Raw genomic sequence first — 23,515 nt, 5'->3', positions numbered from 1 at the left:
TAAGCCTGGGTTAAGTATAGGGTGTAGATATCCTTTAGCGTTGTAACTGTATTGTAGAGCAGTAGTAGAGCTTTAAAGCAGCGCTGCAGCAGCAGCAACACTGCACCTTCTGTGCCCAGGGACCCAAGGCCAGAGCTCCTCCCCCTACTCCTCATCTTCTTCTTAGCTACACTGGACAGCTCTGAGAAGGTAACGCTCTATTCATTCACTCACTCTTTGTGTTTCTTTCCTTTTCCTTCTTTCCTTCTCTTTTTTCTGTTTCTCTGTCTCTTTCTCTCTCTCTTTATATCGTTCTCTTTTCCTGTCTCTTCTTCTCTCTCCTTCGCTCAGTCTGTTCATCTCTCCCGTTTTGTCTCGCTCGTTCGCTCTCTCTTAATTCAATTCAATTCAATTCAATTCAAAAGGCTTTATTGGCTTTGGAAACATATGCCAAATCAAGTGAAATAGATAATAAACAAAAGTTTTTTTTTTTTTTTTTTTAAATGAACGGTAAACATTACACTCACAACATGTGCGCAAGACAAAGGAGTTGATCGTGGACTACAAGAAAAGGCGGGCCGAACAGGCCTCCATTAACATCGACGGGGCTGTAATGGAGCGGGTCGAGAGTTTGAAGTTCCTTGGTGTCCACATCACCAACGAACTATCATGGTCCAAACATACCAAAACAGTCGTGAAGAGGGCACGACAAAACCTTTTCCCCCTCAGGAGGCTGAAAAGATTTGGCATGGGTCCCCAGATCCTCAAAAGGTTCTACAGCTGCATCATTGAGAGTATCCTGACCGGTTGCATCACCGCCTGGTATGGAAACTGCTCGGCATCTGACCATAAGGTGCTACAGAGGGTAGTGCGAACGTCCCAGTACATCACTGGGGCCAAGCTTCCTGCCATCCAGGACCTATTTAATGCAAACGCTGTGTCAGATTTTTTAAAACTTTACAGAAAAAGCAAACCGTACAATAATCTGAGTACGGTGCTCAGACAACAAATCAAGCCATACAGATATCCGCCATGTTGGAGTCAACAGAAGTCAGAAATAGCGTTATAAATATTCACTTACCTTTGATGATCTTCATCAGAATGCATTCCCAGGAATCCCAGTTCCACAATAAATGTTTGATTAGTTCAATAAAGTCCATAATTTATGTCCAAATACCTCCTTTTTGTTTGCGCGTTTAGCCCAGTAATCTAAATTCACGACGCGCGACCAGACGAAAAGTCAAAAAGTTCCGTTACAGTCCGTAGAAACATGTCAAACGAAGTATAGAATAAATCTTTAGGATGTTTTTAGCATAAATCTTCAATAATGTTCCAACTGGAGAATTCCTTTATCTTCAGAAATGCAATGGAACTCAAGCTAACTCTCACGTGAACGCGCGTGGTCAAACGTCCCTGTCCTTCTGAATCCTTCTTTCCCATTGAACTGTGTGTGTGTGTGTGTGTGTGTGTGTGTGTGTGTGTGTGTGTGTGTGTGTGTGTGTGTGTGTGTGTGTGTGTGTGTGTGTGTGTGTGTGTGTGTGTGTGTGTGTGTGTGTGTGTGTGTGTTGTGTGTGCATATTCTTCCCTCATCATAGTGGAACAATCAACTTACTCAAACTGTCCAAGAGTTTGAATCCAATGCATCATTTTGACAAGCAGCCTGGCCTGGTTGTGTAATCCAGTCATACCCATCGTCAAACATCTTGTGTGTGTGTGTGTGTGTGTGTGTGCGTGCGTGCGTGCGTGCGTGCGTGCGTGCGTGCGTGCGTGCGTGCGTGCGTGTGTGTTCCGTTTGGAGTCCCCGGGCATGTGGTGGGGCCCCACATACTCAAATAACACATCTAGATGTAAGAATATAGTCCCAAAGCTGTGATGGGAACATGCAACTCAAATGTTTCTTTACATCAATAGTTTTTCTGTAACATGTTATTTTACACCTCTAATTCCAGAGTTGTTGAGTGAGTGAAGATGAAAAACATAAGATTGGATTGATCTGAAATCTATGTGGTATTTCCTGTGGTATTCACCTCGCTTTCTCTCATCTCTTTCTACATCATTCATTTCTGTCTGTCTCTCCTCCATCAATGGTCAAGATAAGCACTAAGCTGGCTTATGCTTTCTAGGGAGGGAGAAAGATGGACCTGAGTGTTCAGTACACACAGTACAGAAATACAGTACACAGGGTACACACAATACACACAGTGAACACAGTACATACAGTAAACACATACAGTACATACAGTACACACACAGTACATGCAGTACACACACAATACATGCAGTACACACGGTACATACAATATATACACAAAGTATTATTATTTGTATTTTATTTAACCATTATTTTTACTAGGCAAGTCAGTTTACAATGACGGCCTACCCCTGCCAGACCCTAACCCGTGATCGGGGCCTATGGGACTCCCGATCACGGCCACACAGTACATAAGGTACACACAGTACACACAATACACACAGTACATACAAGTAGTACACACAGTACATACAGCACACACAATACATACACACAGTACATACACACAGTACATACCTTACATAGAGAACCTAAACACAGTACATACAGCACACACAATACATACACACAGTACATATACACACAGTACATACCTTACATACAGTACCTAAACACAGTACATACAGTACACACAGTACAAACAGCACAAAGAGTACACACAGTACATACAGTACACACAGTACATACACACAGTACATAGAGGGGTTAGGTTAAATGTGGAAGACACATTTCAGTTGAATGCATTCAGTTGTACAAATGATTAGGTATCCCCTTTCCCTTTTACACTACATACAGTACATACACACAGTACATACAGTACCTACAGGATTTACTTTACCTAAACACAGTACATACAGTACACACAGCACATGCACATAGTACAAACACTGCACACAGTACACACAGTACATACAGTAGCTTGTGAAAGTATTCACCCCCCTTGGCATTTTTCCTATTTTGTTGCCTTACAACCTGGAATTAAAATAGATTTTTGGGGGGGGTTTGAATCATTTGATTTACACAACATGCCTACCTACCACTTTGAAGATGGAAAATAGTTTTTAGCGTGAAACAAACAAGAGATACGACAAAGATACAAAAGTAGATAACTATTCACCCCCACAAAGTCAATACTTTGTAGTGCCACCTTTTGCAGCAATTACAGCTGCAAGTCTCTTGGGGTATGTCTCTATAAGCTTGGCACATCTAGCCACTGGGATTTTAGCCCATTATTCAAGGAAAAACTGCTCCATCTCCTTCAAGTTGGATGGGTTCCGCTGGTGTACGGCGTCCATCTTTAAGTCATACCACAGATTCTCAATTGGATTGAGGTCTAGGCATTGACTAGGACATTCCAAGACATTTAAATGTTTCCCCTTAAACCACTCGAGTGTTGCTTTAGCAGTATGCTTAGGGTCATTGTTCTGCTGGAAGGTGAACCTCCGTCCCAGTCTCAAATCTCAGGAAGACTGAAACCCTGTATTTATTTCCCTGTATTTAGCGCCCTCCATCATTCCATCAATTCTGACCAGTTTCCCAGTCTCTGCCGATGAAAACACATCCCCACAGCATGATGCTGCCTCCACCATGCTTCCCTGTGGGGATGGTGTTCTCGGGGTGATGAGAGGTGTTGGGTTTGCACGAGACATAGCATTTTCCTTGATGGCAAAAAGTTAAATGTTAGTCTCATCTGACCAGAGTACCTTCTTCCACATGTTTGGGGTGTCCCCCAGACGCCTTTTGGCAAACACCAAATGTGTTTGCTTATTTTTTTCTTACAGCAATGGCTTTTTATGGCCATTCTTCCATAAAGCCCCGTTCTGTGGAGTGTACGGCTTAAAGTGTTCCTATGGACAGATACTCCAATCTCCGCCGTGGAGCTTTGCAGTTCCTTCAGGTTTGTCTTTGGTCTCTTTGTTGCCTCTGGTTAATGCCCTCCTTGCCTGGTCTGTGAGTTTTGGTGGGCTGCCCTCTCTTGGCAGGTTTGTTGTGGTGCCATATTCTTTCCATTTTTTAATAATGAATTTAATGGCGCTCTGTTCAAAGTTTTAGAATTGTTTTTATAACCCAACACTGATCTGTACTTCTCCACAACTTTGTTCTTGACCTGTTTGGAGAGCTCCTTGTTCTTCATAGTGCCACTTGCTTGGTGGTGCCCCTTACTTAGTGGTGTTGCAGACTCTTTGGCCTTTCAGAACAGGTGTATATATACTGAGATCAGGTGACAGATTATGTGATACTTAGATTGCACACAGCTGGACTTTATTTAACTAGTTATGGGACTTCAGAAGGTAATTGGTTGCACCATATCTTATTTAGGGGCTTCATAGCAAAGGGGGAGAGGTGAATAGATACTGTATGCACACACCACTTATCTGTTTTATTTTTTTTAGAATTGTTTAAAAAAAAAAAAAATGTAATTTCACTTCACCAATTTGGACTATTTTGTGTATGTCCATTACATAAAATCCAAATAAAAATATATTTTAATTACAGGTTGTAATGCAACAAAATAGGAAAATAATTTTGCAAGGCACTGTACACACAGTACACACAGTACATACAGTACATGCACACAGTACATATAGTACACACAGTACATACAGTACATACACACAGTACACACACTACATACATTATATACAGTACCAGTCAAAAGTTTGGACACACCTACTAATTCAAGTGTTTTTCTTTATTTGTACTATTTTTATTTTGTACATTGTAGAATAATAGTGAAGAATACCAAAACTATGAAATAACACATATGGAATCATGTGGTAACCAAAAAGTGTTAAACAAATCAAAATATATTTTATATTTGAGATTCTTCAAAGTAGCCACCCTTTACCTTGATGACAGCTTTGCACATTCAGCTTTGTACGTACAGTACACACAGTACCATGATATATGGTCTGATATACCACGGCTTTCAGCCAATCAGCATTCAGGTCTTGAACCACCCGGTTTATAATAGCCATTATAAACTGGGTGGTTTATGCCCTGAATGCTGATTGGCTGACAAAACATGTATTTTTCCTGCTCTAAATACATTGGTAACCAGTTTATAATAGCAATAAGGCACCTCTGGGGTTTGTGCTATATGGCCAATATACCAAATCAAATCAAATCAAATCAAATTTTATTTGTCACATACACATGGTTAGCAGATGTTAATGCGAGCGTAGCGAAATGCTTGTGCTTCTAGTTCCGACAATGCAGTGATAACCAACAAGTAATCTAACTAACAATTCCAAAACTACTGTCTTATACACAGTGTAAGGGGATAAAGAATATGTACATAAGGATATATGAATGAGTGATGGTACAGAGCAGCATACAGTAGATGGTATCGAGTACAGTATATACATATGAGATGAGTATGTAGACAAAGTAAACAAAGTGGCATAGTTAAAGTGGCTAGTGATACATGTATTACATAAGGATGCAGTCGATGATGTAGAGTACAGTATATACGTATGCATATGGATGAGGGCTGTGTCCAGGCACTCTGCATTGCGTTGTGCATAAGAACAGCCCTTAGCCGTGGTATATTGGCCATATACCACACCTCATGGCTTGGCACTGCTAACACTTGGCAACTGATATCCATCACCAAAAGCTTTCCTGGGTATGTGTTTTTTTGCATGGGCACAATCCACCGCATCCACAGATATTCCACTTCTGCAGTGAAAGGTGGCAGAGCTAAAGCAGTGTTTGTCAGACCATGAGACATTTCGAAAAACAGTCTTTTCCCCAAAATATTTTTGCCGTCCAAACGATTTACTATTATGACCACTCGATTGAAAGCCTCACAAGACTTATCTGAAGGTCCCCAGTACCAGTTAGAAAAATGTATGGAAGTATATATGGAGATAGTTTAGGCACTACAATTAGGGGATAAATACATGTCCAAAACAATATACAATGCCTTCAGAAAATATTCAGACCCCTTGACTTGTTCCACATGTTGTTACGTTACAGCCTTATTCTAAAATGGATTAAATAAAAACAATTCCTCAGCAATCTACACACAATACCCCACAATGACAAAGCAAAAACTCGTTTTTATACATTTGTCCAATGTATTAAAAAAACGAACAGAAATACCTTATTTACTTAAGTATTCAGACTCATTGCTGTGAGACTCGAAATTGAGCTCAGGTGCATCCTGTTTCCATTGATCATCCTTGAGAATTTTCTACAACTTGATTGAAGTCCACACGGGAGATTCAATTGATTGGACATTATTTGGAAAGGTACACACCTGTCTATATAAGGTCCCACAGTTGACAGTGCATATCAGTGCAAAAACCAAGCCATGAGGTTGAAGGAATTGTCCGTAGAGCTCAGAGACACGACTGTGTCAAGGCACAGATCTGGGGAAGGGTACCAAAAACTGTTTGCAGCATTGAAGGTCCCCAAGAACACAGTGGTCTCCATCATTCATAAATGGAAGACGTTTGGAACCACCAAGACTCTTCCTTGACCTGGCCGCCCGGCAAAACTGAGTAATCGGGGGGAAAGGCCTTGGTCAGAGAGGTGACCAAGGACCCGATGGTCTCTCTGACAGAGCTCTAGATTTCATCTATGGAGATGGGAGAACCTTCCAGAAGGACAACCATCTCTGGTAGAGTGGACAGACAGAAGCTACTCCTCAGTTAAAGGCACAGCCCGCTAGGAGCTTGCCTAAAGGCACCTAAAGACTCCCAGACCATGAGAAACAAGATTCTCTGGACTGATTAAACCAAGACTGATTCCTTTGGCCTGAATGCCAAGTGTCACCTCTGGAGGAAACCTGGCACCATCCCTACGGTGAAGCATGGTGGTGGCAGCATCATGTTGTGGGGGATGTTTTTCAGTGACAGACAAATTTTCTTTCAATTATTTTTTTTTAAAACTATTTGTTGTTCTATGTAGTGAATCTGTTATTCAATGCGTTTCTATTGGCTAATAGCAGTAATGCCAAATTCAATGTTTCATCCAATAATTATATTATATATTTTTTTCAGACCTTAAGGGGTCTTAAAATTCTAAATCAAATAGCTAAAACAATTCCATATGTTATCTTAGAACCGCCCTCCTCCGGCTTTGACCGGGCTGAGACTCTAGAGCAGGGGTGTCAAACATACGGCCCGCGGGCCGGAACCGGCCCCCAAGGAGGTTCGATCAGGCCCGCAGGATAATTTGAAAGTGGAAAAAATGCATAAAAGACATGGAATTAATATTTTTAATTCGCTGCAATTCATGGATTATCCGCTAAGGGGCGCACTCTTTCCATCAGAGTAGAAGACAAGCCGCATCACTGAGACAGACTGAAAACAGCAGACGGTATCAATGCGCCATCTGCTGCTTGTTACGACGTTGTTAATACCTTGGTCTCTACCTCTCCGCTACACCCTCATTAGCCAAAATGTCGTTATCCAAACGGAGAAAAGTAGATAAGGAGTGTAGAATTTTCAAAGAAAAATGGACCACGTCCTATTTATTTACAGAGATGCACGGAAAACCTTCGTGCTTGGTGTGTTTGCAACAAGTTTCGGTATTGAAGGAATATAATATTCGACGCCACTACGAGACTCATCACAGCGAAAAATATGACGGCTTGCAAGGACAACTGAGAAGAGATAAGATTAACGAATTGCTGGCGGGTCTGAGGAAACAGCAGTCAACTTTCATCCAGAGCCGAGAAGTCAGTGAAGCAGCGGTAAAAGCCAGCTACCTAATTGCTAGCGAAATAGCATTAGCATCGAAGCCGTATTCCGACGGTGACTTTGTTAAACGATGCATGATGAAGGCGGCTGAACTTGTATGTCCCGAGAAGCGACAAGCTTTTGCCAATATTAGCCTGACGAGGAATACTATAGCAGAGAGGATTTCGGAACTATCGGCAGATTTAGACAGTCAATTGAAACAGAGAGTCAAGTCATTTATTGCATTTTCCGTGGCAATTGACGAGAGCACTGACATCACAGACGTGGCCCAACTGGCCATATTTATTCGAGGAGTTGATGAGACATTGACTGTTACTGAAGAGTTTCTTGAGTTGGTGCCAATGATGGACACCACAACAGCCGAGGACATTTTCGGCTCTGTCGTTGCTGCATTGGACAGAGTTGGAGTGGACTGGTCCCGCACTGTCAGCCTGGCTACAGACGGCGCGCCATCCATGGTCGGAAAGAAAGCAGGTGTCGCGACAAAGTTCAAAGACAAAGTACAAGCCCTTAATGGAGGAGATCGTTTCTGGACATTTCACTGTATTTTGCACCAGGAGGCATTGTGTTGCAAGTCGCTGAAAATGGACCACGTCATGGAGGTGGTTGTTCGCACTGTAAATTTCATCCGGTCCAGAGGTCTGAACCATCGTCAGTTTGACAAACTTCTCAGCGACAGCAACATTACCCACAGCCTGCCATACCACACTGAAGTGAGATGGTTAAGCCGAGGCGCTGTGCTGAGGCATTTCTTTGATCTACGAGAGGAAATCGGACAGTTCATGGAGAAAAAGGAAAACCGGTGTTGGAATTACAATCTCAGGAATGGCTACGGGACCTTGCATTCTTGGTTGATATTACTGAACACTTGAACAATCTGAACAAAATGTTGCAAGGCCGCAAAAAAGTTGTCACACAGTTTTCTGACAACATACATGCATTTAAGTTGAAGCTGACTTTGTGGGAGATGCAACTGGCAAATGGCAACCCTGCTCATTTCCCCTGTCTGAGAGATGTGTGTGTGACCAGACCTGATGCGGACATGAAACGGTACAAAGACAAAATTGCAGGACTACTGCGGGAGTTTGAGAAACGTTTTCAGGTATTTGGTGAACTTGAGACAGAATTTTCAGTTTTTCGCTCACCTTTCACAGTTAAAGCTTCTGATCTGCCGGTCGAAATTCAGCTAGAGATAATTGATTTGCAGTGTGATGCAGATTTGAAGGGCAAATTTGCCTCTGTAGGTCTGGACAGATTTTATCAGTATCTACTACCAGGGTACCCCAAATTAACAGCCCTGGCTGCTAAAATTTTGTGCATGTTTGGGACAACCTACCTTTGTGAACAAATTTTCTCAGTGATGAATATCAATAAAACAAAAATGCGTTCAAGGCTCACAAACAAGCACTTAAATGACATTCTGAAAGTGACAGCTAGTCAGGACATGACACCTGGTGTTGATGCACTTGTACAGGCCAAAAGATGCCAAGTTTCAGGAACAAATACAAGTCCAGACTAGACTAACACCTTTAAAATGCTGCCTTAGATACTGTTTGCATTGAAAGAATACAGCTCTGTGAAGATGAATCCTTACTGTGGTGATTTAAAAAATGTGCACTTTAATGTTAGTCAGCAGCTTCAAAACAAAAGTTGTGTGATAGAATTCTACTGTTCATACAACTCCATAAATTTTCAATTTCGTGGAGCAGTGTAGCAGAGTATGGTATAATTTTAATGGTCCGGCCCACTTGACATCTCCCTAGGCCGTATGTGGCCCACGATGCGAAATGAGTTTGACACCCCTGCTCTAGAGGGTTAACAACTGTGTTGTTATGAAATGTAACCCACCCATAACATGTCTCTAAAATACAATCAAACATATAATTCCTCCCAGAAATATTCAGTTGTATATCAACAAATTAATGTCTAATTCAGCCAACTGTCTTACTGTACATAAAAACAACATTTCTGCAACATTGAACGACAAAGAACTCGGGATGACATTATCCACTGAAAATAAAAAGTCACTATTTTAACATGAAGGGAGAGAGACAACTCCTTGTATCGTAAGCTAGCTCCCATGGTGATGTCATTTTAATGGCATGCTCAGGTCACATTTTGTGGTTTGGGTAGAGTTCTGATCACGACTCCCTTACTCCCTCTTACAACACCCTGTCGACAACTCACGGGACACTGCTCTCCAAATTAATAAAGAGGGCTGTCCGGTGACCTACAGTTTGTGGTAAGTAACTCTACATCGCCCCAGAGAGGTGGGAAGGGGATAGGCCTCATCACCCCAGAGAGGTGGGAAGGGGATAGGCCTCATCACCCCAGAGAGGTGGGAAGGGGATAGACCTCATCTCCCCAGAGAGGTGGGAAGGGGATAGGCCTCATCACCCCATAGAGGTGGGAAGGGGATAGGCCTCATCACCCCAGAGAGGTGGGAAGGGGATAGGCCTCATCACCCCAGAGAGGTGGGAAGGGGATAGGCCTCATCACCCCAGAGAGATGGGAAGGGGATAAGCCTCATCACCCCAGAGAGATGGGAGAGGAATAGACCTCATCACCCCAGAGAGATGGGAGAGGGATAGACCCCATCACCCAGAGAGATGGGAGAGGGATAGACCTCATCACCCCAGAGAGATGGGAGAGGGATAGACCTCATCATCCCAGAGAGATGGGAGAGAGATAGACCTCATCACCCCAGAGAGATGGGAGAGGGATAGACCTAATCACCCCAGAAAAAATGGGAGAGGGATAGACCTCATCACCCAGAGAGATGGGAGACGGATAGACCTCATCACCCCAGAGAGATGGGAGAGGGATAGACCTCATCACCCCAGAGAGATGGGAGAGGGATAGACCTCATCACCCAGAGAGATGGGAGAGGGATAGACCTCATCACCCCAGAGAGATGGGAGAGAGATAGACCTCATCACCCCAGAGAGATGGGAGAGGGATAGACCTCATCACCCCAGAAAAAATGGGAGAGGGATAGACCTCATCACCCAGAGAGATGGGAGAGGGATAGACCTCATCACCCCAGAGAGATGGGAGAGGGATAGACCTCATCACCCCAGAGAGATGGGAGAGGGATAGACCTCTTCACCCCTGAGAGATGGGAGAGGGATAGGCCTCTAGAGAGGTGGGAAGGGGATAGGCCTACGGCTCTCTGTTACAGCAATATCAGACCATGGTTACATCCCAAATGGGTCAGGATGCTCTCGATGGTGTAGCTGTATAACTTTTTGAAGATGTAGATCTTTGGAGAATGTAGAACTTTTTGAGGTTCTGGGGACCCATGCCAAAACGTTTCAGTCTCCTGATGGGGAAAAGGTGTTGTTGTACCCTCTTCATGACAGTCTTGTTGTTTTTGGACCATGAGTTTGTTGGTGATGTGGACACCAAAGAACTTGAAACCCTCGATCCGATCCACTACAGCCCCGTTGATGTGAATGGTGGCGTGTTCGGCCCTCCTTTTGCTGAAGTCCACGATCATCTCTTTTGTCTTGCTCATGTTGAGGGAGACGTTGTTGTCCTGGCAGCACACTGCCAGGTCTCTGACCTCTTCCCTCCAGGCTGTCTCATCATTGTCGGTGATCAGTCCTACCACTGTTGTGTCGTCAGCACGTACCCCTAAGGGGCCCCCATGTTCTGGATCAGTGTGGCAGATGTGTTGTTGCCTGGCTTTACCACCTGTGGGCGGCAATGCACATACCCCTGAGGGGCCCCCATGTTCTGGATCAGCGTGGCAGATGTGTTGTTGCATGCCCTAACTACCTGGGGGGTGGCCCTGTCAGGAAGTCCAGGATCTGTTAAGTCCCAGGGTCCTTAGCTTAGTGATGAGTTTATGGGCACTAGGGTGTTGAATGCTGAGCTGTAGTCAATGAACAGCATTCTCAAATAGGTGTTCATTTTTTCCTGGTGGGAAAGGGCAGTGTGGAGTGCGATTGAGATTGCGTCACTTGTGGATCTGTTGGGGCGGTATGCGAATTGGAGGGAGTCTAGGGTTTCCGGGATGATGGTGTTTGATGTGTGCCGTGACCAGCTTTCAAAGCACTTCATGGCTACCAATGTGAGTGCTATGGGGCGGTAGTCATTTAAGGAGGTTACCTTCGCTTCCTTGGGCACAGGGACTATGGTGGTCTGCTTAAACATGTAGGTATTACAGACTCGACAGGGAGAGGATGAAAATGTAATTGAAGACACTTGCCAGTTGGTCCGCACATGCTCTGAGTACACGTCTTGGTAATCCGTCTGGCCCTGGGGTGTTGTGAATGTTGACCTGTTTAAAGGTCTTGCTCACATCGGCTATGGAAAGCATGATCACACAGAACATGATCACACGTCCAGAACAGCTGGTGTTCTCATGCACGCTTCAGTGTTTCTTGCCTCAAAGCAAGCATAAAAGGAATTTAGCTCGTCTGGTAGGCTCGTGTCACTGGACAGCTTGCGGCTGGGTTTCCCCTTGTAGTCTGAAATAGTTTGTAAGCCCTGCCACATCTGATTAGCATCAGAGCCGGAGTAGTAGAATTCAATCTTAGTTGTGTATTCACGCTTTGCATGTTTGATGGTTCATCTGAGGACATATCGGGATTTCTTACAATTGTCCAGATTAGTGTCCCGCTCCTTGAAAGCTCTAGCCTTTAGCTCAGTGTGGATGTTACCTGTAATCCTTGGCTTCTGGTTGGGATATATATGGTCACTGTGGGGACATGACGTTGTCGATTCACTTATTGATGACTGAAGTGGTATACTCGTCAATGCCATTGGATGAATCCTGGAACATATTCCAATCTTTGCTAGCAAAACAGTCATGTAGCGTAGCATCCACGTCATCTGATCACTTCCATATTGAGCGAGTCACTGTTACTTCCTGCTTTAGTTTTTGCTTGTAAGCAGGAATCAGGGGGATAGAATTATGGTCGTATTTGCCAAAAGGAGGGCGATGGAGAGCTTTTAATGTGTCTCTGTGTGTGGAATAGTGGTCTAGTTTTTTTCCTCGGGTTGCACATGTGACATGCTGGTAGAAATGAGGTAAAACGGATTTAAGTTTATCTGCATTAAAATCTCTTGCCACTAGGAGCGCCACTTCTTAGGGAGCATTATTCTTGTTTGCTTATGGCCTTATACACCTCCTTGAGTGTATTAGTGCCAGTGTTGGTTTGTGGTGGTAAATAGACGGCTATGAAAATTATAGATTTTTCTATCTAGATAGTGTGGTCTACAGCTTCTTGGTAGATAGTGTGATCTACAGCTTATCATGAGGTACTCTACCTTAATATTAGACACTGCGCACCAGCTGTTATTGACAAATAGACACACACCCCCACCCCTTGTCTTACCGGACGTTGCTGTTCTGTCCTGCCGATGCACGGAAAACCCAGCCAACTGTATATTATCAGTGTTCAGCCACCACTCATTGTAACATAAGATATTACAGATTTGAATATCCCATTGGTAGGATAGTCTCACACGGCGCTCATCCAGTTTATTCTCTAGTGATTGCACGTTGGCCAATAGAACGGATGGTAGAGGCGGGTTACCCACTCATCAACAAATTAACACAAGGCACCCTGATCTGCACCCCTGTATCTCCTTCTTTTCTTCATGCAAATGACGGGGATTTGGACCTTGTCCGGGAGCAACATTATATCCTTTGTGTCAGACTCGTAAAAAAGAATCTTCATCCAGTTTCAGGTAAGTAATCGCTGTTCTGATATCAAGAAGCTCTTTTCAGTCATAAGAGACGATAGCATGCAACATTATGTACAAATACGTTACAAACAATGCGAAAAAACACACAAAATAACACAATTGTTTAGGAGTCCGTAAAATGGCAGCCATCCCCTCTGCGGCGCCATGAACCCTAAGGTGCCATTTGGGACTCAGTGATATCAGACCATGTTGCTCCGGAGAATGCAGCAAGTATAAAACAAAAGTGTTATTTCTGATTTAAAAAATGAAGTATTTCTGATTCATTTAGAAAATGTGATTTACTACTGGGTATACAATGGCAGGTCAAAAATGAAGATATTTTGCAAAGCACAGCAAATCTTGCAAACTAAGCAATCGTATACATCATTGCGACTCTTTGCCTCAGAATAATGATAAAACATTTTTGGGTTATAAAAGTGACATAAATGCCAGCAGGGACTGTAAAATGGTTGAATGGTACGTTTTACAGCACTAGCCATCCTCGCCAAATGTAATTTACTGGTGTGACTGAATGGCTGGCGTAGTCTGGATTAAGGAGCAATTCATCTCATTTTATTGCATGGTTGTAGCTTTTTGGGTTACTTCATATTTGATGACTATGAGTTGACCTAAAAAATTCCATGTCATGTGTCTTCAGATGTCACTCATCCTCTCCAATAGCCTGGTTAAACCAAACTGAATGCTGTGCTCAATGTGGATTAAATGGTGAACTCAATTTTCTGTCTCATTTAACCAGACTACCTCTCCAATGATCTGAAGTGCAAAACCTCTACAGTAGGCAGTTTCTGTGAAAAACACACATGGTGTTACTATTTGGAAGAAGACAACAAAGTGACAGCCATCATCAAAGTCTTGCCATGAAGAGGGGGAGAGAGAGAGGGGGAGAGAGAGAATGGGGAGAAAGAGAGAGGGGGAGAGCGAGAGGGGAGAGAGAGAGGGGGAGAGAGAGAATGGGGAGAAATAGAGTAAGACAGACAAAGAGAAAGAGGGAGAGAGAGAGGGGGAGAGAGAGAATGGGGAGAAAGAGAGAGAAAGAGTGTAAGACAGACAAAGATAGAAAGAGGGAGAGAGAGAGGGGGAGAGAGAGAATGGGGAGAAAGAGAGAGAAAGAGTGTAAGACAGACAAAGATAGAAAGAGGGAGAGAGAGAGGGGGAGAGAGAGAGAGAAAGAGAGTAAGACAGACAAAGATAGAAAGAGGGAGAGAGAGAGAATGGGGAGAAAGAGAGAGAAAGAGAGTAAGACAGACAAAGATAGAAAGAGGGAGAGAGAGAAAAACTGCTGATGTGATGTTTGCTCAGATCACAGTTTCTCCATGTTTCCCAACTTTAAAATGTGTATCTCTGCGGTGCACTAAAAAGACATGTGACTAGTGGACTGCAGCTGTTAACTGGCTGTACCAAAGCTAGTTGTTTCTAAAAAAGTAACTAGGGGAAAGATGAAAACCAAAGCCCAGCATATGTCTATATGATCTGGGTCAGACAGACAATATCACCACCAGAAAACTGTTAAGATTCCTGACTCTCTCTCTCTTTCTCTTAAATTGAGTTGTTATCTTCATGACACCAGTATAATAGTAAACTCAGCAAAAAAAGAAACGTCCCTTTTTCAGGACCCTGTCTTTCAAAGATAATTCGTAAAAATCCAAATAACTTCACAGATCTTCATAGTACAGGGTTTAAACACTGTTCCCCATGCTTGTTCAATGAACCATAAACAATTAATGAACATGCACCTGTGGAACGGTCGTTAAGACACTAACAGCTTACAGATGGTAGGCAATTAAGTTCACAGTTTTGAAAACTTAGGACACTAACGAGGCCTTTCTACTGACTCTGAAAAACACCAAAAGAAAGAAGCCCCAGGTCCCTGCTCATCTGTGTGAACATGCCTTAGGCATGCTGCAAGGAGGCATGAGGACTGCAGATGTGGCCAGGACAATAAATTGCAATGGCTGTACTGTGAGACGCCTAAGACAGCGCTACAGTGAGACAGGACGGACAGCTCATCGTCCTCGCAGTGGCAGATCACGTGTAACAACACCTGCACAGGATCGGTACATCCGAACATCACACCTGCGGGAAAGGTACAGGATGGAAACAACAACTGCCTGAGTTACACCAGGAACGCACAATCCCTCCATCAGTGCTCAGACTTTCCGCAATAGGCTGAGAGAGGCTGGACTGAGGGCTTGTAGGCCTGATGTAAGGCAGGTCCTCACCAGACATCACTGGCAACAATGTCACCTATGGGCACAAACCCACTGTCGCTGGACCAGACAGGACTGGCAAAAAGTGCTCTTTGCTGACGAGTCGCGGTTTTGTCTCACCAGGGGCGATGGTCAGATTTGCGTTTATCATAGAAGGAATGAGCGTTACACCGAGGCCTGTACTCTGGAGCGGGATCGATTTCGAGGTGGAGGGTCCGTCATGGTCTGGGGCGGTGTGTCACAGCATCATCGGACTGAGCTTGTTGTCATTGAAGGTAATCTCAATGCTGTGCATAACAGGGAAGACATCCTCCTCCCTCATGTGGTACCCTTCCTACAGGCTCATCCTGACATGACCCTCCAGCATGACAATGCCACCAGCAGTACTGCTCGTTCTGTGCATGATTTCCTGCAAGACAGGAATGTCAGTGTTCTGCCATGGCCAGCGAAGAGCCCGGATCTCAATCGCATTGAGCACGTCTGGGACCTGTTGGATCGGAGGGTGAGGGCTAGGGCCATTCCCCCCAGAAATGTCTGGGAACTTGCAGGTGCCTTGGTGGAAGAGTGGGGTAACATCTCATAGCAAGAACTGGCAAATCTGGTGCAGTCCATGGCAAAATGTATAGAATTGCAGGAAATTAAAAAATACATTTTTTCTCTGCTGTCAAGAGGGGGCCACTAATAAGATTTGACCTGCTTGTTGGGGTCACCCCAACCAAGGGCCTCCAAAAGGCTATGGGTAAGACTAGGAGTAAGCTGCAACCTTTCTAGAGAGCACCTGGCAACTGAAGGGGCATCAATCAATTTGTATTTACTGGCATTCTGTGTGGAAATGGTGGCCAAAGACTGGCTGGATTCATTTGATTGGAATAATATGCTTATAACTGAGTAGCGTACTAAAATGCTAGAAACATGCTAGAAACCAACACCTCAAAAACATGACTAAGACTGACATATTTGGATACTCTTTCCTTATTAGAACATTCCTCAGTTATTACTGCCCTATTGGCTATGTTGGTAAGCTACTGTCTGTTCTATTCCCTGCGTATTGTTCCTGTCAAAATAAGACAAGGAGGTCTCCAAATGACGCGCACTTCATCTATCTCCATTTATTGTTAGTTTCATGACCCCTCTCCATGAGCCGGGAACGAAGGAATGTCAGTGGAATATACGAGTCATTCCTATCTAACAACATAGAGGGGAGCAGACCAGGGGAACTACTTATTTCCAGACCAGATACAGTACTACTTGCCAGCAACGCGGGAGCATCCAAATTCCTAAAAACACACAACAGCCAGTGAGTCGGTCGCGGTCGGTCGTTTTAACCCTCAAAGTTCAAGTCAGTCTGAACAGTCAGTGTTCTAAATGACTTTGACTAAATGATCACGCGACACATCGCTAGAGGATCAGTATTCCCCCATCAGTAAGCAGCGTGTTCTGTCCCGCCCATGTACGGATCATAGTGGATCAGTGTGAATTGCCGACTTTATTTTGGTGCCTAAATGTGATATTTAACGAATGACAAATTATTAGGCTATAGGTTATAGATATTATGTAAATTTGACAAACGAATGTTACAGAAGCCACATTAATTCACTGTACACTTGAACAGGCATCAGTGAACTATAGCCTAATATAATGAATGCTGGTTTAGATCTGGTCTGATTTAAAAAGTAGAACAAATCCTATACTGTAGTTTGAATAGGTAGGCTGCAGTTGATGTGCTTGCCTTAAGAATTGTTAAAATTCCGAGCTGTTAAATAAACTAACAGAAAAACGTGTGCCTAAAAGCTTTGGGAACGTTTTGAAAAATACTGCACTCCAAAGACTATATGTTATAGAGCGGATATATTTTTAATTTACAGCCATGACCAAGCTTTGCGCTCCCAGACAGAGGAGTGTCCAGAACATGTTGAATGAGGTTTCCGCTTTAAACAGATAAGAAAATGACGCTATCAGAACGGAATTATGTAATTCCGCTTTAAAATTGGATCCAAACATTGTTGCATGGGGTGGGAAAGGTGGGGCACAGACCAAGTTTAGGGGTGGCCAGAACATGTTTTACCTTATAATCGATGCATGGTGGGTTTAAAAAGTATATAATTATGATGAGTCAACGCATTAAATACTTCAGCTTAGGTTTGGTTAAAATAATTGATAAATCATTTCCAAACGTCTTGTTACAGTGTTTGTATTAAAGGTCAGAATTTTAAACAAGGGTATTAGCATACAACAGTAAATTAAATTGAAAGTGCCATCCAGTGTGAATTATACCGTGAATTGTATGTGTGTACACACTTGCGCGTGCACAAATAGTTTTTATGGCTTTATAGTAAAGATAAGACATTTAACACAAAATGTATTAACTTTTAATGTGTCATGAACACAACCAGTCATTATGTTTTCATCTGATCGTCAAAATATATCCAGCATCCAAACAGTGCACTCTGCACCCGCCATTTGAGTGGAAGGATACATCTATTACTAACACCATAAGTGCAATGACATTCAGCCTACAACGTTTCGTGTATTCATGGGCCCAAAATGTTTAACCCCAAATATAAATAAACAAACGTATAAAATGATTTGGGATTTTCCTGAGTTACAGTTCATATAAGGATATCAGTCAAATTAAGTCAATTCATTAGGCCAAACAGCATAAGATACATGGGCTACACATTTGAAAACAGAGGACCGCTGTTTCGCTCACTCAGATGCTTTCTCTGGTGAGATTGATTGAGATCGAGTCTTGCTGTCTGTACAATAATTTCTGGAGGGGGCACTGGGTTGGCCAATCAGAATTCAGGGGGGCCGCCACCCTGGGCCACCACCTGGGCACACCACTGCTCCCAGACCTAAAAGTCTACGCAAGCCTCACATCCGACCTCGCTATCGCGTTTTCTCCATCAAAAACTCCTCCCCGGAACCTGATTCCGTTGGAACTTCGGTAATGAAGTGGGCTTGATAGAGAGGTTGGATTGGGAAACGAGAGAACGCGAGGGAGGGGCCCCGGGACCGGTAAATGCCGCTTTAAACAGATATAAGTCAAATTACCCTACGTAATTACGTAATTACGTAATTCTGCCTTAGAAATTGGTTCCAAACATTTCATACTTAAATTTGACTGACAGGGTCGTAGTGAGGAGTATATAGGAGGGAGGGAGACTGGTGCCTAAGCCACTTTCGCTCGAGTCCTCCCTACATTATGTAGATCTAGTGAAGTTAACCAAGCGGACATTACACTTTACGCACCAGGTTACAGGAGTTATTCCGTTTTCATTACACTATTCATATTTATTTGAAAAATATATTTGTTATTACCTTCTTTTTTATGATTGGATATCTAACGGATTTTTTAAAAGGGAATTTGCACTTTCACCCGGTAAATTGTTGCATTCCAATGTGCATGGGGATTTTTTTGCATTTTCAAAGACAATCAGCAATGTTGCCATAAATTTCAAATTTACTGCTAGTCAGAATACTTTAGTTAAAGAATGTAGCACACTTATATTTTGTTATGTAATTGATTCGTTTTGTTAAACGGTATGCCTTTGCATAAATGTTGTTTTAGAAGTAGTGTATAATTGTTTCCCAATAGCCTATAACAGACCACATACAGTATGTGCACGTTGTAAGGTGTAATGTATGTATTGTATCTTCCACGACAATCCTGTGTTAGTTTTGGAGACAGTTGGGCTCCTTCATAGCGTTGCTACTGTTGAAGCAGATCTGTGGATTTGACATTAGGTGATGCACTTGTAACGGCATGGCATGACTGAGAACTTCACTATTCACAGTTGCAATGAACTTGGTGTCGCTTTGTGACAGCTGAGCAGAGGGCGAATAAAAATAGATAGCCTACAAAGAATTTATCATTTTAATTTTACAATCGTGATGAAGTTAACAACTTTAAGTTTGCGGTTTCCCTGGATGATAATCAGCGTTTGTGTCTCTTGTGTTTTAAAGGAGATATGATACTCAGAAGTCTCAACTTGCTGCCGATTTTATTAATTTGCTCCTCAGCGCTACCTCAAGGTAAATCTACTTATGCATAACGTTTATACGACTTTTCATCATCATTATCATAACCTCAATGCCATTTCATTTTTATTGTTAAATAATAATGTGATGTATGTTTCATACTAATTTGATTTTTTTAAATGAATCATGAGTGAATAGGATACTGTCATTTTTTCTTGTGACTGAAAGCATACCGAGTTAAGTTATAGCCAGGGCTCTCCAACCAATACCAACCTCTCCAATACCAACCCTGTTCATGGAGAGCTACCATCATGTACATTTTTAGCTCCAAACCTAATCTAGCACACCTGATTCTAATAATTAGATGATTGATAAACCGAATCAAGTTAGTTACAACTGGGGTTGGAAGAAAAACCTACAGGAGAGTCGCTCTCTAGGACAGCCAGGTCACCCATGATACAAGTCAGTATTCAACGTGGTCCATCTATGTCTGAGGACGTTGGGAGACGATGTGGAAACCACCCACTACGGGCGTTGTTACCTTCAAGTAGGTTTCAGTTTTCCTAGGGTGTTGTGGAAGGGGATGGCAGATGGGTATAAGCATCTGTTGCTGATTCTAAAGGTTGCAAGTTTGAATCCAGCAATAGAAAGTTGTTTTTATGTTTTTGTTTTAAGCCTATCCCAACCTTAACCATTTTGATTTTGCAGTTAATGCCCTAACCATAAACATTCCTAAACTTAATCCTAACCTTAAAAATTCAGAGTTAATGCCTAATCAAAGACTTTTGAAAATTTGACGTTTGCAACAACTATGAAATTTGACTATTGAGAAACATGGATGAACGTGTAATTCTGATGTGAGACTTTGAGAGCTGGTTGCATCAGGAACAGGGTTGGAGAGCCCTGCTATAGACTTATTTATAATCACTTGGTCAGATTTTCATAGAATGCTTTGCTGTTTCATCAAGCTAATTGGCTGTACACGTTCTCCTCTCCCTTTCAATCACTTGTATGACTGATTGAAGATGGCGAGGTCACATCGGATGACGACACAACGTTTGACCTGTTTGATATTAGCGGTATCACACGCAAGACTCTGGGCGCCAAGCAATTCCGCGGCCAAGACACGGACAACCCTGCTTACCGCTTCATCCGCTTCGACCATTTGCCCTCAGTGAGCGCGCCCGTGCTCAAACAGATGCTTCAGCAAATCCAGAACAATGAGGGCTTTGTGTTCGTGGCCAGCATGCGCCAGGACCGCGGATCGCGGGGAACCCTCATCGCCATGGAAGGCGCCAACGGCCAGCGGCAGTTTGAAATAGTCTCCAACGGCCGCGCCAACACGCTGGACCTTGTCTACTGGGTGGACGGCTCCCAAAATGTTGTCTCCTTCGAGGATGTTGACCTGTCCGACTCGCAGTGGAAGAATATCACACTTCATGTTCATGGTGAAAACGCAAATCTGTTTTTGGGCTGCAGTCTCATCGACAGCTTCATCTTGGATGAGCCGTTCTACGAGTACCTGCAGGCGGAGGGGAGCCGAATGTTCGTCGCTAAGGGATCCATCCGTGAAAACCACTTCAGGGTAAGAATAACTTTTGTCCAGAAAAGTAGTGCACCAGTTGTTGGGAATAGGATACCATTTCAGATCTTGCCCCTTAAGTCATTCTGCATCTAATGTTAGCCAATAAGAATAACTCAGTCTGTATTTTTTTTACTTGACATACAAGCTCAAGGTAAGTGAATACTAAAGAAGTTGTTCCTAGCTGCTTGTCCAAGGTGACACATAACAGCCTATTTTCTTGTCACACAGGGGTTACTGCAGAACGTTCGCTTCATGTTCGACACATCCGTGGAGGACGTTCTTAGGAACAAGGGCTGTGAAGTCACTAAGCCAGGTAAGAGACAGTTGGATTTTGGCTAACATTACTGTACTGGTTGTGTTCACTAGCCACCAAATGGAGAAAAAAAAACGTTTGAAACAAGGAGGGACTACCTGGACTTATCCATTGAGAGACACTTGTTTCTGTTAAAAAGGAACGGACTACCTGGACTTGTCCAATGAGAAAGGATCATTTTAGTTTTCCATTGCAAATGTTGTTTTGAATGTTTTCTGTTAACATGCCAAAGAACATGCCCCTGTAGCTTAGATAGACTGAGACCTACCAATAGGGGGCAATATGACATGTAGGTCTAAAGATATTTCAAGGACACAATCTCAAATCTCATGCTGTATTATGTCACAGCAACTGTCCATTATGCACCTTTTCTCAAACCGGTGTGTGCTGTTAGCAAACTGTTATGGTCCTTGTCATCCCAAGTTTGGCAACATAGAATGATCATAGAAATGGCAAGACAGCACAAACAGATCTGGGACCAAGCTGGTCCTTTTTGGGGATCTGTGCTATTGTTTTCATGCTCTGAACATTCTGATGACGTGACCTCAATTCGTCATTCCCGACCTGCTTCAAACTCCCTTTTAAGCCCCATCCAAAGCAGATGCAACTGAACAATCCATCCTGCTGCCTTACTTGTGCATCCCAAATGGCACCCTATTTCCTATTTAGTGCACTTCTTTGGTCACAAGTAGTGCACTACATAGGGAATTAGCGGGAATAGGGTGTGGTTTGTGACGCAGTCACAGTCACATGCAACCTCTTACAGCTCTGTGGTTCTGCATTTCATTTAGATAAAACCATATCATATTTCCCCAACAGACCAAACCTCTTACAGCTCTGTGGTTCTGCATTTCATTTAAATAAATCCATATCACATTTCCCCAACAGGCCCAACCAATTAAAATATGGAGTTCTTCCTTATATCCATTGTGTCTGATTCTATCACTTTTTTCAGTCTTTCATTTTAGTGGGTCATAGAAATACTGCAGATGTGGAGATATCTGACAATATTACATCATGTTAACAGAAATCACTGTGTCATTGTGGTGGCGTGAGGTCAACCTGTGTGTGTTTGTGTGCGTGCGTGTGCTGCGGTTGACAAACAAAAGGAGATACAGACACTAACATTTGTTTCCATTGAGAGTGGACTGGCTGGGTAATGATGGGTGAGAAAAACAGAAGGCTAATGTTTGGAGAGGAAAATAAAAGAGTAATGATGGGGAGGAAAACAGAAGGGTAATGATGGGGGAGGATAACAGAATGGTAGGAGGATAACAGAAGGGTAATGATGGGGAGGAAAATATAAGAGTAATGATGGGGAGGATAACAGAAGGGTAATGATGGGGAGGAAAATATAAGATTAATGATGGGGAGGATAACAGAAGGGTAATGATGGGGGAGGCAAAATAAAAGAGTAATGATGGGGGAGGAAAATAAAAGAGTAATGATGGGGGAGGAAAATAAAAGAGTAATGATGGGGGATGATAACAGAAGGGTAATGATGGGGAGGAAAATAAAAGAGTAATGATGGGGAGGAAACCAGATTGGTAATGATGGGGAGGAAAATAAAAGAGTAATGCTGGGGAGGATAACAGAAGGGTAATGATGGGGAGGAAAATAAAAGAGTAATGATGGGGGAGGCAAATAAAAGAGTAATGATGGGGAGGATAACAGAAGGGTAATGATGGGGAGGAAAATAAAAGAGTAATGATGGGGGAGGATAACAGATTGGTAATGATGGGGAGGAAAATAAAAGAGTAACGATGGGGGAGGAAAATAAAATAGTAATGATGGGGGTGGATAACAGAAGGGTAATGATGGGGAGGAAAATAAAAGAGTAATGATGGGGGAGGATAACAGAAGGGTAATGATGGGGAGGAAAATAAAAGAGTAATGATGGGGGTGGATAACATAAGGGTAGGAGGATAACGGAAGGGTAATGATGGGGAGGATAACAGAAGGTTAATGATGGGGGAGGAAAATAAAAGA

General features: G+C 43.0%; 1 protein-coding gene across 2 annotated transcripts in view; it reads left to right on the top strand.

The window, feature by feature from the left end:
* Positions 1 to 19,368: 19,368 nt before the first annotated feature.
* LOC115127473 (thrombospondin-2-like) overlaps positions 19,369 to 23,515 on the top strand; it is a 138,232-nt gene continuing 134,085 nt past the window's right edge. Inside the window, exons 1-3 of one of the 2 annotated variants that reach the window (XM_065012591.1) lie at positions 19,369 to 19,682; positions 20,654 to 21,213; positions 21,442 to 21,526. In XM_065012591.1, coding sequence (XP_064868663.1) covers positions 19,619 to 19,682; positions 20,654 to 21,213; positions 21,442 to 21,526 — 709 coding nt within the window. In that variant the 5' untranslated portion in view covers positions 19,369 to 19,618. The remainder of the gene's footprint in view (positions 19,683 to 20,653; positions 21,214 to 21,441; positions 21,527 to 23,515) is intronic. The other variant, XM_065012592.1, reaches the window with a different exon arrangement.

The sequence above is a fragment of the Oncorhynchus nerka genome, linkage group LG28 (genome assembly GCF_034236695.1).
Source record: "Oncorhynchus nerka isolate Pitt River linkage group LG28, Oner_Uvic_2.0, whole genome shotgun sequence".
Classification (NCBI taxonomy): Eukaryota; Metazoa; Chordata; class Actinopteri; order Salmoniformes; family Salmonidae; genus Oncorhynchus; species Oncorhynchus nerka.
The sequence above is the reverse complement of the archived record's forward strand: the minus strand, read 5'-3'. Positions and strand labels throughout refer to the sequence as shown.